Genomic DNA, 16,913 nt, shown 5'->3' on the forward strand with positions numbered 1-16,913 from the left:
AAAACACGTCTTCTTCTCCAGATGAAACAAGAACACAATAGGATAATCTTTAAACTACAACAAACATAAATCACGGGTTTGTCACCATCTTCGTGGTTCTTTCAGCACAGCTTCTCTCTCTCGGTGGCCATCTTCCAGAGATAGTTCCCCCTCTCTGCTGGTTCCATTCTCTCTTTTATAGGGGAAGGAGAGTATCTCATTAGTACCGTCAGCTGTGCTTAATTGACTCTGGTTACCTTGTCTCCCATGCTTTGTTGGGCTACTATCCATGAGCCCAGCCTGCCCTCTAGTGGTCCTTCCACAATATATATGTCATAAGGTGAATGCACCAATTTGTAAGTCGCTCTGGATAAGAGCGTCTGCTAAATGACTTAAATGTAAATGTAAATGTATATATATATATATACAGTGCCGTGCGAAAGTATTCGGCCCCCTTGAACTTTTGCCCCTGCGACCTTTTGCCACATTTCAGACTTCAAACATAAAGATATAAAACTGTATTTTTTGTGAAGAATCAACAACAAGTGGGACACAATCATGAAGTGGAATGACATTTATTGGATATTTCAAACTTTTTTAACAAATCAAAAACTGAAAAATTGGGCGTGCAAAATTATTCAGCCCCCTTAAGTTAATACTTTGTAGTGCCACCTTTTGCTGCGATTACAGCTGTAAGTCCCTTGGGGTATGTCTCTATCAGTTTTGCACATCAAAAGACTGAAATTTTTTCCCATTCCTCCTTGCAAAACAGCTCGAGCTCAGTGAGGTTGGATGGAGAGCATTTGTGAACAGCAGTTTTCAGTTCTTTCCACAGATTCTCGATTGGATTCAGGTCTGGACTTTGACTTGGCCATTCTAACACCTGGATATGTTTATTTTTGAACCATTCCATTGTAGATTTTGCTTTATGTTTTGGATCATTGTCTTGTTGGAAGACAAATCTCCGTCCCAGTCTCAGGTCTTTTGCAGACTCCATCAGGTTTTCTTCCAGAATGGTCCTGTATTTGGCTCCATCCATCTTCCCATCAATTTTAACCATCTTCCCTGTCCCTGCTGAAGAAAAGCAGGCCCAAACCATGATGCTGCCACCACCATGTTTGACAGTGGGGATGGTGTGTTCAGGGTGATGAGCTGTGTTGCTTTTACACCAAACATAACATTTTGCATTGTTGCCAAAAAGTTCAATTTTGGTTTCATCTGACCAGAGCATCTTCTTCCACATGTTTGGTGTGTCTCCCAGGTGGCTTGTGGCAAACTTTAAACGACACTTTTTATGGATATCTTTAAGAAATGGCGTTCTTCTTGCCACTCTTCCATAATGGCCAGATTTGTGCAATATACGACTGATTGTTGTCCTATGGACAGAGTCTCCCACCTCAGCTGTAGATCTCTGCAAGAAATGGCTTTTTTTCTCATTTTGTCTGTCATAGTTGAAGTGTACATATGATTAAAATTACAGGCCTCTCTCATCTTTTTAAGTGGGAGAACTTGCACAATTGGTGGCTGACTAAATACTTTTTTGCCCCACTGTATGTTCAACCATGTTTCTTTCATCAGTTATTTCAATGTTAAATTCCTCCTCCCATTTCTGTTTAATATAGTTTGTAGAATGTTTCTTTGCGGATTGAATACCCAAGTAGAGATTTGAAATAGTTTTTTGTTGTATCCATTAGTGAATAGTTGGGTCAATCCCTTTTATCTCCCTTAAGAAATAGTGTCTGTAAAAATCTTGTTTATCCAAGCCATGTTTTTTACTTAGGTCCTGGAAGTTCTCTAGGTCCCAATTCCTTATAATTGCACTGCATGATGTGATGCCTTTCTGTGTCCACTGTTTTGCAGGGATGAAGCTGGGGTCGTATGTGGGCCAACTCAGCAGTTTGATCTCTCTGTCTAAATTATTTTGCTTAACTACCCTAAACCATGTCTTAAGAGAGGAATTAACCCACTGATTTTGTCTATTGCATATTTCTAGTACTATGTCCTTGTTTCCCAAAACTGACTGTATGAGTATCTAGTGTCTAGTTATATATTGCTGACTTGTTGAGCCATGCGGTTACTTTGAGGAGCTATGGAAACCGGAAATTACTTAATATGGTCTCGCGTTTTTGATCACGAACCGGAACAAACAAACGAAGCAAATGTTAAGCGGTGTTGTGATTAAGCAGCGCCAGTCATATGCAGACATTCAGCATGGGTGTTCGTTTAATTTAAAACAGGATCTATGAAGGGGAATAAGAGTGCAGAGTAGTAGCACATGCGAGAACAATTGTATGTATTTGTAACATTTGTCTACAGAAAAGGGAATACCGCCAAAGCAAACAACAATATTGTAACCGGATTCGTAGGACATTGTGTACAACAGTGTAAGATATTTTAGTATTCGATATTTGTTTTTTTTAATTATATTTTATGTTTTTTTTTAAAATAACGATGAACGGGCCCTCTTATGCAGTCTCTAGTCCAAGGAAGAGTGGTGCGACAAGGCTGTTGTGGTCACTGTTTGGTGCCTGCCTTGTTGCTGCAGTCATCGGGTACAAACCAGTAGTCATAGTTCATGGGTTGTTCGACAGCTCTGGGGCATTTGTGGAATTGCTTCGATTCATCAATCAGGTGAGTGTTTGAAAAGATATCACCACGGTCCACAAATCTAGCTAAAGAAAGATTGCTCATGGATAATAATGAACGCCTGATAGGCGATGTAACTACAGAACAGATCTGGCAGCTAGAGTTATGTAGAATGTGTGTGTAAGGTCCATACCAGTATCTTAAACGGTCAATCTTTGGGTAATTTCCATGTTTGTACATGGTGTTTCCATTGTGCTTGTGGAAGCTGGGTGCGCGCCTCAGTTTACTCATACCAAACATTACTGTGGTCTGCTTGAGAACAGCAGGACACTACGGGGTTTTATGAGAACTTTGGTCGCTACAATGTTTCCATTTTCGTTAGGGCTGGTACAAGTGTTACCTTGTTATTTTACGCAACTTTGAGTGCTTGGATACAGCCCTTAGTCGTGGTATACAGCCGTATACCACAAACCCCCGTGAGGCCGTATTGCTATGAAACTGGTTACCAATATAATTACAACAGTACAATTAAAATTTTTTGTCATACCCATCTGCTATAAACTGGGTGGTTCGAGTCCTGAATGCTGACAGACAGTTTATAATAGCAATAAAGCAACTCGGAGGTTTGTGATATGGTCAATATACCACGGCTGTATCAAGGCACTCCGCTTTTCCCCTCTGGTCTTATTGCTTAAATATACCACGGCTGTCAGCCAATCAGCATTCAGGTCTCGAACCGCCGTTTATAATATGAAATCAGCTGTTTGTCACCAGTCTTATCAGCTGAGTTCTTCATGAATACTAGGGAAATAGGCTGTTGATTGTTGTCAGATTCCAGAGCAAAATGTTCCTGGCATAATGTTGCCTAATCATCCCCCCCCTGGACTTGGTGTGCGCACAAGAAAACAATCTTCAGGATTATGATCATTCTCTTTTTTTTAAGCTCAACAATTAATTCAACCTGAAAATACTTGCATGGCTCCAGGGGGGATTTTTTTTGTTAGCTGACTGTTATAAGGTGGGGAGGAGACTAAACAGGAGATATGCATGCTCTTGCAGTTTTCAACATAGCAACATCTCACGTGTTTCCCCTCTCCTTGAAGGTGATCTCTTCCGGGCTCCCACATTGGTTAAGTGGTTCTCCACCCGCTAACCACATTTTATAATGATTATAAAGCACTTAAATGTCAGAGTGGAAACTACTGTAGTGGACAGAAGTTAATGTGTAACTTGATGGTAATACACACTGGATTGCAGATGTGAGAAGGTATCACAGGGTCTTTTTGATACACTGTGAGGTCCACTACTTCCAAACTGCCTGACAATCAATATTCGAAACATCACCTCAATAGACTCCTATTAATTAGTAATGTAGTAATACATTTCCAAAGGATAGACTTAGGTGATAACACAACAAGCTGAGGCACTTCAACCAATATAAGTATGCCTGTTTGGCCTCTGCTGAAAAACCAATAAGTCTTGGCTTTGTTTTTGTATAATCAATTCTGTCAGTTGAGCCATTATTTTGTCATTATTAACATAATATTTTCACTCATTTGTCTGATGCTCCCACACTCCTAGCTTTATAGAACATTAATTGATGAGGCTGTCTTTGTTATAGTGCTTTAATCTGTCCCATCCTCTTTCTTCTGAAAGTCTCACCCAGGAACCAATGTGTCAGTCTTCGACCTGTTTGACCGCAGCTCCAGCCTACAGCCGCTATGGAAACAAGTGGAGGGCTTCAAGGCTGCCATCTATCCCATAATGCAAAACGCTGCAAATGGGGTCCACTTCATCTGCTACTCTCAAGGTTTGGGTGTATAATTTGCATTTGTTTGGTTCCATTTGGAATCTTTATACATTTAACGTGGGCTATCATTTCACCTCGTGTTTCTACAATGAAATGGGAATGCATGTACAGGTAACTGACTACTGGAAACACTTGAGTAAATTTACATTTACATTTAAGTCATTTAGCAGACGCTCTTATCCAGAGCGACTTACAAATTGGTGCATTCACCTTATGACATCCAGTGGAACAGCCACTTTACAATAGTGCATCTAAATCTTTTAAGGGGGGGGGGGATTACTTTATCCTATCCTAGGTATTCCTTAAAGAGGTGGGGTTTCAGGTGTCTCCGGAAGGTGGTGATTGACTCCGCTGTCCTGGCGTCGTGAGGGAGTGTGTTCCACCATTGGGGAGCCAGAGCAGCGAACAGTTTTGACTGGGCTGAGCGGGAACTGTACTTCCTCAGTGGTAGGGAGGCGAGCAGGCCAGAGGTGGATGAACGCAGTGCCCTTGTTTGGGTGTAGGGACTGATCAGAGCCTGGAGGTACTGAGGTGCCGTTCCCCTCACAGCTCCGTAGGCAAGCACCATGGTCTTGTAGCGGATGCGAGCTTCAACTGGAAGCCAGTGGAGAGAGCGGAGGAGCGGGGTGACGTGAGAGAACTTGGGAAGGTTGAACACCAGACGGGCTGCGGCGTTCTGGATGAGTTGTAGGGGTTTAATGGCACAGGCAGGGAGCCCAGCCAACAGCGAGTTGCAGTAATCCAGACGGGAGATGACAAGTGCCTGGATTAGGACCTGCGCCGCTTCCTGTGTGAGGCAGGGTCGTACTCGGCGGATGTTGTAGAGCATGAACCTACAGGAACGGGCTACCGGCTTGATGTTAGTTGAGAACGACAGGGTGTTGTCCAGGATCACGCCAAGGTTCTTAGCGCTCTGGGAGGAGGACACAATGGAGTTGTCAACCGTGATGGCGAGATCATGGAACGGGCAGTCCTTCCCCGGGAGGAAGAGCAGCTCCGTCTTGCCGAGGTTCAGTTTGAGGTGGTGATCCGTCATCCACACTGATATGTCTGCCAGACATGCAGAGATGCGATTCACCACCTGGTCATCAGAAGGAGGAAAGGAGAAGATTAATTGTGTGTCGTCTGCATAGCAATGATAGGAGAGACCATGTGAGGTTATGACAGAGCCAAGTGACTTGGTGTATAGCGAGAATAAGAGAGGGCCTAGAACAGAGCCCTGGGGGACACCAGTGGTGAGAGCGCGTGGTGAGGAGACAGATTCTCGCCACGCCACCTGGTAGGAGCGACCTGTCAGGTAGGACGCAATCCAAGCGTGGGCCGCGCCGGAGATGCCCAACTCGGAGAGGGTGGAGAGGAGGATCTGATGGTTCACAGTATCGAAGGCAGCCGATAGGTCTAGAAGGATGAGAGCAGAGGAGAGAGAGTTAGCTTTAGCGGTGCGGAGCGCCTCCGTGATACAGAGAAGAGCAGTCTCAGTTGAATGACTAGTCTTGAAACCTGACTGATTTGGATCAAGAAGGTCATTCTGAGAGAGATAGCGGGAGAGCTGGCCAAGGACGGCACGTTCAAGAGTTTTGGAGAGAAAAGAAAGAAGGGATACTGGTCTGTAGTTGTTGACATCGGAGGGATCGAGTGTAGGTTTTTTCAGAAGGGGTGCAACTCTCGCTCTCTTGAAGACGGAAGGGACGTAGCCAGCGGTCAGGGATGAGTTGATGAGCGAGGTGAGGTAAGGGAGAAGGTCTCCGGAAATGGTCTGGAGAAGAGAGGAGGGGATAGGGTCGAGCGGGCAGGTTGTTGGGCGGCCGGCCGTCACAAGACGCGAGATTTCATCTGGAGAGAGAGGGGAGAAAGAGGTCAGAGCACCGGGTAGGGCAGTGTGAGCAGAACCAGCGGTGTCATTTGACTTAGCAAACGAGGATCGGATGTCGTCGACCTTCTTTTCAAAATGGTTGACGAAGTCATCTGCAGAGAGGGAGGAGGGGGGAGGAGGATTCAGGAGGGAGGAGAAGGTGGCAAAGAGCTTCCTAGGGTTAGAGGCAGATGCTTGGAATTTAGAGTGGTAGAAAGTGGCTTTAGCAGCAGAGACAGAGGAGGAAAATGTAGAGAGGAGGGAGCGAAAGGATGCCAGGTCCGCAGGGAGGCGAGTTTTCCTCCATTTCCGCTCGGCTGCCCGGAGCCCTGTTCTGTGAGCTCGCAATGAGTCGTCGAGCCACGGAGCGGGAGGGGAGGACCGAGCCGGCCTGGAAGATAGGGGACATAGAGAGTCAAAGGATGCAGAAAGGGAGGAGAGGAGGGTTGAGGAGGCAGAATCAGGAGATAGGTTGGAGAAGGTTTGAGCAGAGGGAAGAGATGATAGGATGGAAGAGGAGAGCGTAGCGGGGAGAGAGAGCGAAGGTTGGGACGGCGCGATACCATCCGAGTAGGGGCAGTGTGGGAAGTGTTGGATGAGAGCGAGAGGGAAAAGGATACAAGGTAGTGGTCGGAGACTTGGAGGGGAGTTGCAATGAGGTTAGTGGAAGAACAGCATCTAGTAAAGATGAGGTCGAGCGTATTGCCTGCCTTGTGAGTAGGGGGAAGGTGAGAGGGTGAGGTCAAAAGAGGAAAGGAGTGGAAAGAAGGAGGCAGAGAGGAATGAGTCAAAGGTAGACGTGGGGAGGTTAAAGTCGCCCAGAACTGTGAGAGGTGAGCCGTCCTCAGGAAAGGAGCTTATCAAGACATCAAGCTCATTGATGAACTCTCCGAGGGGACCTGGAGGGCGATAAATGATAAGGATGTTAAGCTTGAAAGGGCTGGTAACTGTGACAGCATGAAATTCAAAGGAGGCGATAGACAGATGGGTAAGGGGAGAAAGAGAGAATGACCACTTGGGAGAGATGAGGATCCCGGTGCCACCACCCCGCTGACCAGAAGCTCTCGGGGTGTGCGAGAACACGTGGGCGGACGAAGAGAGAGCAGTAGGAGTAGCAGTGTTATCTGTGGTGATCCATGTTTCCGTCAGTGCCAAGAAGTCGAGGGACTGGAGGGAGGCATAGGCTGAGATGAACTCTGCCTTGTTGGCCGCAGATCGGCAGTTCCAGAGGCTACCGGAGACCTGGAACTCCACGTGGGTCGTGCGCGCTGGGACCACCAGATTAGGGTGGCCGCGGCCACGTGGTGTGGAGCGTTTGTATGGTCTGTGCAGAGAGGAGATAACAGGGATAGACAGACACATAGTTGACAGGCTACAGAAGAGGCTACGCTAATGCAAGGAGATTGGAATGACAAGTGGACTACACGTCTCGAATGTTCAGAAAGTTAAGCTTACGTAGCAAGAATCTTATTGACTAAAATGATTCAAATGATACAGTACTGCTGAAGTAGGCTAGCTGGCAGTGGCTGCGTTGTTGACTTTGTAGACTAGCTGGCAGTGGCTGCGTTGTTGACACTACACTAATCAAGTCGTTCCGTTGAGTGTAATAGTTTCTACAGTGCTGCTATTCGGGGCTAGCTAGCTAGCTAGCAGTGTTGATTACGTTACGTTGCGTTAAAAGAACGACAATAGCTGGCTAGCTAACCTAGAAAATCGCTCTAGACTACACAATTATCTTTGATACACAGACGGCTATGTAGCTAGCTATGTAGCTAGCTACGATCAAACAAATCAAACCGTTGTGCTGTAATGAAATGAAATGAAAATGTGATACTACCTGTGGAGCGAAGCGGAATGCGACCGGGTTGTTGAGTGCGGAAGTTCTATTCAGTAGACGTTGGCTAGCTGTTGGCTAGCTAGCAGTGTCTCCTATGTTAAGGACGACAAATAGCTGGCTAGCTAACCTCGGTAAATTAAGATAATCACTCTAAGACTACACACTCTAAACTACACAATTATCTTGGATACGAAGACAGCAAAGACAACTATGTAGCTAGCTAACACTACACTAATCAAGTCGTTCAGTTGAGTGTAATAGTTTCTACAGTGCTGCTATTCGGTAGACGGTGGACGTTTGCTAGCTGGCTAGCTGCTGGGCAGATAGCAGTGTAGACTATGTTAGGACGACGAAATACGAAGTTGCAATAGAAGTGCTGACTGTTTCACTTTGTTGTCCTCTTTCTTTTCCTTTTTCTTCTGTCCTTCTTTTGTCCTTATTTTGTCTTCCTTTCTTCTGTTAACTAGATATTTTTTGTTGTTATTCTTTGTAAGCTAGCTAGCTTCTTCCAGGAGAGTCCCTAGCAACTGCTTAGCAACAAGTAAACAATTCTGCTAGCAATTCAGCTAGCTAAGATAACTGTACAATTTTATGAAAAATAGTTAATTTTTCAAAAGCCTGCCTTTTTTGGCTTGTTCCTTGTTTTGTCTTCTATTGAGTCTTGCAGTTTTCTCTTGATTTTTTCAATGTACTTCACTCTAAAAAAAACATTTAAATCTCAATATATACAGGAGCTCATTTTTCAGCAGCTGCTCAATTTAGAACTCCGGAACACATTTAAATGAGGGATACAAAGTATATTGAAAAGCAAACTCTACACAAGTGTGGTTCCTGAGTTAGTTAAGCTTTGGATCATGTATAAAAATGCTGGATGGGCCATTATTTTGGCTAGCATGGCTAAGCCCCCACCCACAGGGCACAAGTGGTCACTGAGCAGTTTGATGAGCATGACAATGATGTAAACCATATGCCATGAACATCTTACACTTCAGCTCCACTATACACGCTTTGCCATCAGTGTCGCGTCAATGGGATGTTCTACCTGCTACACAGAGTTGTTGTTTTGAGAGCAGAGGGGAGAGCTTCTTTTATTATATTTTCCCCTACTGTACCACATTCATATATTGTGCGTCAGTACAATAGCTTTGGTCCAGTTTTTCGCAAGCACTCATTCAATTGTTGCTGGTAGTTGGCCTCTAATTACCCCAGTAATATTGTGAACATAGTCAATGTAGCTAGCTAGCTAGAGTTTCTGCTAGTAGCTTCTTGACTTAATAGATCTTAGTAAAATAACCAGTGGTGTATAGACGAGGCCATATGCAACCAAAATCAACTTTATTTTTCATTATTTCAAGATAGAACGAACACATTCTTTGGCTATAGAGAATTTAACCTCTGCGTTTCTTGAGCTTGGATGCTGCCATTGGACGTGATGCAACGCGGGCAGTATAGCAGCTTTAATTCATTTCAAAGGCAGCATTCCCTCAATGGTTGATGGCAATGCCGGACGCCCCATGGCTGTAGTGTAGCAGGGCCATCGGTCACTAGATCTCAACCCAATGGAACACCTATGGGAGATTCTGGAACGGCGCCTGAGACTGCGTTTTCCACCACCATAAGCAAAACGAAAAATACCATAATGTGCTGTGGAAGAATGGTGTCTGATCCCTCCAACAGAGTTTCAGACACTTGTAGACTATATGCCGAGGAGCATTGAATGAGTTCTGGCTCATGGTGGCCCAACGCCCTATTATTACACTTTATGTTGGTGTTGCCTTTATTTTGGCATTTACCTGTATTTACCTCCTCTCATTCTGTTCCAGGTGGACTGATTTGCAGAGGGATCCTATCTACTCTTCCTGATCACAATGTCCACTCCTTCATCTCTCTGTCCTCGCCTCAGGCTGGGCAGTATGGAGGTAAGCGTTCACTAGAAGCCATCAACTTGATCTTTGTGCTCAACAAGGTCGTTTGAAACATGGTACATTGTCATCCTGGCTCCCAGTGTCTGCTGAGGTCTGAACTAAACAGAGACTGGTCTTTTCTCTTGTTTCTGTTCAGACACAAACTACCTGAAGTACCTCTTCCCCCAGTTCATGAAGTTCAACCTGTTCCATTTCTGCTACACCTCAGTGGGCCAAAGGATATCTATCTGCAACTTCTGGAAAGGTTAGTAGGCTGAGCAGAGGATTGGGCAATACAAGGGTTGTGGACTCCCTCAACGCTGAAGGTAGAGGGATTTTCTATATCCGATGACCTATGCCAAGGGGGTTCTCAAGGAGTCAATGTGGATGTATTGATGATATGTGGTTGAAGTTTTTTTTCGACTAAAGTGTTTGTTTTCTCTTGCAGACCCCCATCACATGGACATGTACGTGAACAGCAGTGATTATCTGGCTTTATTGAACAGCGAGAGGACAAATCCCAATTCAACAGGTCAGCAACTCTGTCCACATTGCTGTGGGTTCTATATTAATCCACTATTTCAGAGAAGGGTTTAGTCTGACTACTCTAATGCTGCTGAGTCAATGTCAGGAGTTGTATTATTCTGGATTTTATAGGAAACCTTTGCTCATTGTACAGCATTGCTGTTATGTAATTACAATTTTATATACAGGGCCTTCAGAAAGTATTCACACACCTAGACTTTTTCCACATTGTTCCATTACAGCCTAAATTTAAAATGGATCACATTTAGATTTTGTCGTCACTGGCCTACACACAATGCCACACAATGTCAAAGTGGAATTATATTTTTTATTTCTTTACAAATTAAAAATTGAAAGGTGAAATGTCTTCAGTAAGTATTCAACCCATTTGTTATGGCAAGCCGAAATAAATTCACCAGTAAAACATTTGTTTAAAAAGTTACAGAAGTTGCATGGACTCACTCTGTGTGCAATAAGTGTTTTAACATCATTTTTGAATGATTACCTCATCTCTGTACCCTACACATACAATTATCTAGGTCCCCTCAGTTGAGCAGTGAATTTCAAACACAGATTCAACCACAAAGACCAGGGAGGTTTTCCAATATCTCACAAAGAAAGGCACCAATTGGTAAAAATGATCAAATAAAAAGCAGACATTGAAATCAAACGCAGCATATTACTGAGTACCACTCTCCATATATTCAAGCATAGTGGTGGCTGCATCATGTTATGGGTATTCTTGTAATCGTTAAGGACTAGGGAGCATTTCAGGTTTGAAAAACCCCCAGAATGGAGCTAAGCACAGGCAGAATCCTAGATAAAAACCCAATTGTCTGCTTTCCACCAGAATCACAGTTTATACTTAAATCTATGGCAAGACATGAAATGGTTGTCTACCAATGATCAACAACCACTTTGACAGAGCTTGAAGAATTTAGAAAAGAATAATGGGCAAATGTTGCACAATCCAGGTGTGCTAAGCTTGTACACATAAAGACTCACAGCTGTAATCGCTGCCAACAGTGATTCTAACATGTATTGGCTCGGGGTAGAATAGAATAAATGAGATATTTCTGTATTTCATTTTCAATACATTTGCAAAGATCTCACACATATTATCACTTTATCATTATGGGGTATTGCGTGTAGATAGATTAGGATATAAAAAATAAAATGTTTTAATCAATTTTGAATTCAGCCTGTAACAACAATGTGGAATAATTAGGATATGAAATTATTTCTCTTTCTCACAGTGTGGAAGAAGAACTTCCTACGTATCAAGAAGCTGGTCTTAATCGGGGGCCCAGACGATGGAGTCATCACACCCTGGCAGTCCAGGTGACTAGTTCCTCTTTCCTAAAGAGTGTAATATTCTGACTAATCTATATTCTGTGAAAGCATTGTTTCCATTCTATCTGCTTTGTGTTTTGTTTTAAATGGACACCTCTAAGAAGAATCTTCTTTCTCCACTTTAATGTATGAGGTCTTTGGTTCCTAGAGAGATTATACACTACATGACCAAAAGTATGTGGACACCTGCTTGTCAAACATCTCATTCCAAAATAATGGGCATTAATATAGAGTTGTTCCCCTCCACACTTATCTGCTATAACAGCCTCTACTCTTCTGGGAAGTCTTTCCACTAGATGTTGGAACATTGCTGCAGTGACTAGCTTCCATTCAGCCACGAGCATTAGTGAGGTTGGGCGATTAGGCCCAGCTCTCAGTCGGTGTGTTCCAATTCATCCCAAAGACGTTTGAGGACAGGGCTCTGTGCAGGCCAGTCAAGTTCTTTGTCTATAGAGATTTCATGGATGTGTGCTCGATTTTATACAACGGTCAGCAACGGGTGTGGCTGAAATAGCCGAATCCACTAATTTGTGTGTGTGTGTGTGTGTGTGTGTGTGTGTGTGTGTGTGTGTGTGTGTGTGTGTGTGTGTGTGTGTGTGTGTGTGTGTGTGTGTGTGTGTGTGTGTGTGTGTGTGTGTGTGTGTGTGTGTGTGTGTGTGTGTGTGTGTGTGTGTGTCTTGGCCAGGTCTCAATTGTAAATGAGAACTTGTTCTCAAATTGCCTACCTGGTTAAATAAAGGTTATATATATATACACTCAGCAAATAAGGAAACGTCATCTGTGTTTATTTTCAGCAAACTTAACATGTGTAAATATTTGTATGAACATAAGATTCCACAACTGAGACATAAATTGAACAAGTTCCACAGACATGTGACTAACACAAATGGAATGGGGGGTTAAAAGTAACAGTCACTATCTGGTGAGGCCACCAGCTGCATTAAGTACTGCAGTGCATCTCCTCCTCATGGATTGTACCAGATTTGCCAGTTCTTGCTGTGCGATGCTACCTCACTCTTCCTCCAAGGCACCTGCAAGTTCCTGGACAGGTCCCAGACGTGTTCAATGGGATTGAGATCCAGGCTCTTCGCTGGCCATGGCAGAACACTGACAAGCCTGTCTTGCAGGAAATCACGCACAGAACGAGCAGTATGGCTGGTGGCGTTGTCATGCTGGAGGGTCATGTCAGGATGAGCCTCCAGGAAGGGTACCACATGAGGGAGGAGGATGTCTTCCCTGTAACGCACAGCGTTGAGATTGCCTGCAATTACAACAAAACCGTGACTCGTCAGTGAAGAGCACTTTTTGCCGATCCTGTGCAGGTGTTGCTACACGTGTTCTGCCAATGCGAGGACGATCAAATGTCCGTCCTGTCTCCCTGTAGCGCTGTCTTAGGCGTCTCACAGTACGGACATTGCAATTTCTTGCCCTAGCCGCATCTGCAGTCCTCGTGAGGAGGAAAAGTATGTGGATATATTGAAGCAACATCTCAAGAAATCAGTCAGGAATTTAAAGCTTGGTCGCAAATGGGTCTTCCAAATTGACAATGACCCCAAGCATACCTCCAAAGTTATGGCGTAAGGACAACCAAGTCAAGGTATTGGAGTGGCCATCACAAAGCCCTGACCTCAATCCCATAGAACATTTGTGGGCAGAACTGAAAAAGCGTGTGTGAGCAGGGAGGCCTAAAAACCTGACTCAGTTACACCAGCTCTGTCAGGAGGAATGGGCCAAAATTCACCCAACTTATTGTGGAAGGCTACCTGAAACGTTTGACCCAAGTTAAACAATTTAAAGGCAATGCTACCAAATACTAATTGAATGTATGTAATCTTCTGACCCACTGGGAATGTGATGAAAGAAATAAAAGATGAATAAATCATTCTCTCTACTGTTATTCTGACATTTCACATTCTTAAAATAAAGTGGTGATCCTAACTGACCTAAGACAGGGAATTTTTACTAGGATTAAATGTTAGGAATTGTGAAACTGAGTTTAAATGTATTTGGCTAAGGTGTATGTAAACTTCTGACTTCAAGTGTGTGTGTGTGTGTTAGTTATTCATTCATTCATTCAAGGTCATTAACTCAATGGTTCCATCCCTTCTTTTTAACTTTTTTAGTCAGTTTGGATTTTACGATGACAACGAGACTGTCGTTGAGATAAAGGACCAGGATGTAAGTATTATTTTAGACCATGGTTGTGTGTAAACATGACACAAGATGCTATGTATATTGATGTTATCTTATAATGATTCCTTGCCTTCTTCTCCTTCTTTCCCAGTTATATTTGAGAGATGTGTTTGGTCTGAAGACCCTAAATGCTCGCGGGGATCTGTTCCTGTGCTCAATGGCTGGAGTAGAGCACATCAATTGGCACTCCAATTACACCGTGTTCAACACCTGCATTGAAAAGTGGCTAGTCTAGAGCTGACTACTCCACCGAACAGCATGGCAAGAACAGTCCCTTTTCATACAATCGTTACAGTGAAACGCACACTCCTACTCATGCACAAAGTTTTACTTCTGCAGTGTGGTACTCATATTTCCACTGTGTGAAACTTTCATTGTGAACTACATCTTATGTTCTTAAATTTCTGTGAGAATGAATCAAAACATTACCCTTGTGTGTGTGTGTGTGTGTGTATTTTACCCACACATACTTTGAGGTATCACACAACAGTGCCTGACTGAGTGACATCCGGTACATTTGCAGACCCACTGCTCAGTTAATCTCATTGCTTAAGTGACTTTTACCATTGGTTTTAAGCTGGTAACAAATGTCTTTCTAACCTGTAAAGTAAACCGTTGGTCATTGCTAAGCCACCCGGCAGACCGCTGCAGTAGAAAAATCATGCCATTAGTTTTGTGTTACCCATGAGTCTGCGTTCCATTGTGTGTTTACAAACTGAAGTGCTATGGCACACTGCCTCTAGTGATTGTGCTAAAAGGGGGGAGAGGATAGAAAAAAGGGAAGAGCTACTGGAAACCAAAAAATAAGAATATGAGTACGGAAGGAGGGTTTAGGAATGGATGGAAGGGGAGTAGAGTGCCAGTGCCATGAGGTAATTTACCTGTCCACTTGAGCATAATGTACGTGACATACCTGTACCTCTCCGTTGCAATTAGGTATCTCAGGCTTTTGATCAAACCTATGTCTGTTTTTGTCAAAGGAATGATTTATTTTTAACTTGACTGTTTTGTTATAGGTGTTTTTATTGTATGACACAGGGGATCGCCTGTGAGACGATAGTAATTTCACTAAGTTACAATGTGAATTAAGATGGCAAAGCATTGCACAAAGATTGAAAATGTTATCTGCTTAAATGTCATTTGATGTGAACTTAAAATGAGACTCAGATTGTTATATTTTTATCGTTGACATTGCAGTATTAAGTGTATGTATTTTAATATTGTCACACACTTCCTGGTTCATGTTCTGCTTCTATGGGAAGTTTTAAAATGGACATAAATCAATAGATTACTGAAAGGGATACTTTTCTGTGTTCTGAGTTCTTTACATTGCATTTATCTGTTAAGGTTTAACACTTGTGGGAATTGGCCTATAGGGGTAAATTGAAATGTTTCTTACAGAATAAATGGTAAATGCATAACCATAGTAGCAATTGAAAAGGAACAGTTTGAAGGTAATGGGGAAATGATTAGACCAAAGGTGAGGACACAACAGTTCACAAGACCGAATCCAAATGTCACCCTTGAATTTATGTGCATTTTACATTTACTGTACTTTCGTCTGCATTTGTTGATAACAAAATCTGAAAATAATCTCGATACATTTAGTAACATAAGGCTATTCCTGGAAAATGGAAAATGTGGGGTAGGTGCAACATAAGACAAAATTACAAGGGTTTTAATGCTCTGAAGGTGACCGTCCCTTCGGCTGTAAATGTGTCTACCGTGTCCACATTGTGTTCGGATTCCCTTTTCTCAAGCTATATTCAAATGCCACTATGTATTCTACAAATGGTATAATAGGTCAAATATAACGACTGATGGCAGTAGCTACCTACTGTAGCTAACTAGCCAGCTAGCAACTCTAAAGGGATTGCAAACGGTGTAGCCAAACAAAAAAAGTTTGATCTAAATACACTTAAGGCTCCCCGAGTGGCGCAAGGCACTGCATCGCAGTTGCTAGCTGTGTCACTAGAGATCCTGGTTCGAGTCCAGGCCTTCACAGCGTCAACCCGGGTTAGGGGAGGGTTTGGCCGGAAGGGATGTCCTTGTCCTTTTGCGCTCTAGCGACTCCTGTGGGGGCCCACTGACACATTCGGCAGGTGTACGGTGTGTCCTCCAACACATTGGTGCGGCTGGCTTCCAGGTTACGCCGGCATTGTGTCAAGAAACAGTCGTGTTTCGGAGGACGCATGTCTCTCGACCTTCACCTCTCCCAAGTCCGTACGGGAGTTGCAGCGATGAGACAAGACTTTAACTACCAATTGGATACCGGAGGAAAAAGGGGTAAAAATATACAAATCCGCTGAAGGCCATGGAAGAACTATGACATTTTCCGCTTCCAGGAATTGTGTACAGATCCTTGCAAACATGGGGCTGTGCATTTTCATGATGAAACATGAGGTGATGGCGGCGGAAGTATGGCACGACAATGGGTCTCGGGATCTTCACATTATGTCTGTGAGTTCAAATTGCCATTGATAACATGCAATTGTGTTTGTTGTCCGTAGCTTATGCCTGCCCATATTATAACCCCACCATGGGGCACTCCGTTCACAACGTTGTCAGCAGCAAACCGCTCGCCCACACAACGCCATACACGCTGTCTGTCATCTGCCTGGGACAGTTCCACGTTGAACATTTGCCCACTGAAGTCGGTTATGTCGCTGAATTGCAGTCAGGTCAAGACACTGGTGAGGACTACGAGCGCGCAGATGAGCTTCCCTGAGACGGTTTCTGACAGTTTGCAGAAATTCTTTGGTTGTGCAAACTCACAGATTCATCAGCTGTCCGGGTGGCTTGTCTCAGAGATCCTCGCTCTAGAAAGAGGCCCGGATTTCCAATTTCCAGTCTTCCCAGTTGTCTTGAACTCAC

The 16,913-nt window shown here is 43.7% G+C and overlaps 1 protein-coding gene across 1 annotated transcript; it reads left to right on the forward strand.

Moving 5' to 3' along the window:
- Nucleotides 1-2,095: 2,095 nt before the first annotated feature.
- On the forward strand, nt 2,096-15,340 carry LOC118399149 (lysosomal thioesterase PPT2-A-like). Its single transcript, XM_035794974.2, has 9 exons — nt 2,096-2,363; nt 2,453-2,610; nt 4,222-4,375; nt 9,888-9,983; nt 10,126-10,233; nt 10,417-10,500; nt 11,750-11,834; nt 13,970-14,024; nt 14,131-15,340. Exons 1-9 carry the CDS (start codon nt 2,255-2,257, stop codon nt 14,272-14,274), a joined length of 993 nt encoding a protein of 330 aa, XP_035650867.1. The 5' UTR covers nt 2,096-2,254; the 3' UTR covers nt 14,275-15,340.
- The last annotated feature ends 1,573 nt before the right edge of the window (nt 15,341-16,913 follow it).

This window comes from Oncorhynchus keta, chromosome 20 (genome assembly GCF_023373465.1).
Source record: "Oncorhynchus keta strain PuntledgeMale-10-30-2019 chromosome 20, Oket_V2, whole genome shotgun sequence".
Classification (NCBI taxonomy): Eukaryota; Metazoa; Chordata; class Actinopteri; order Salmoniformes; family Salmonidae; genus Oncorhynchus; species Oncorhynchus keta.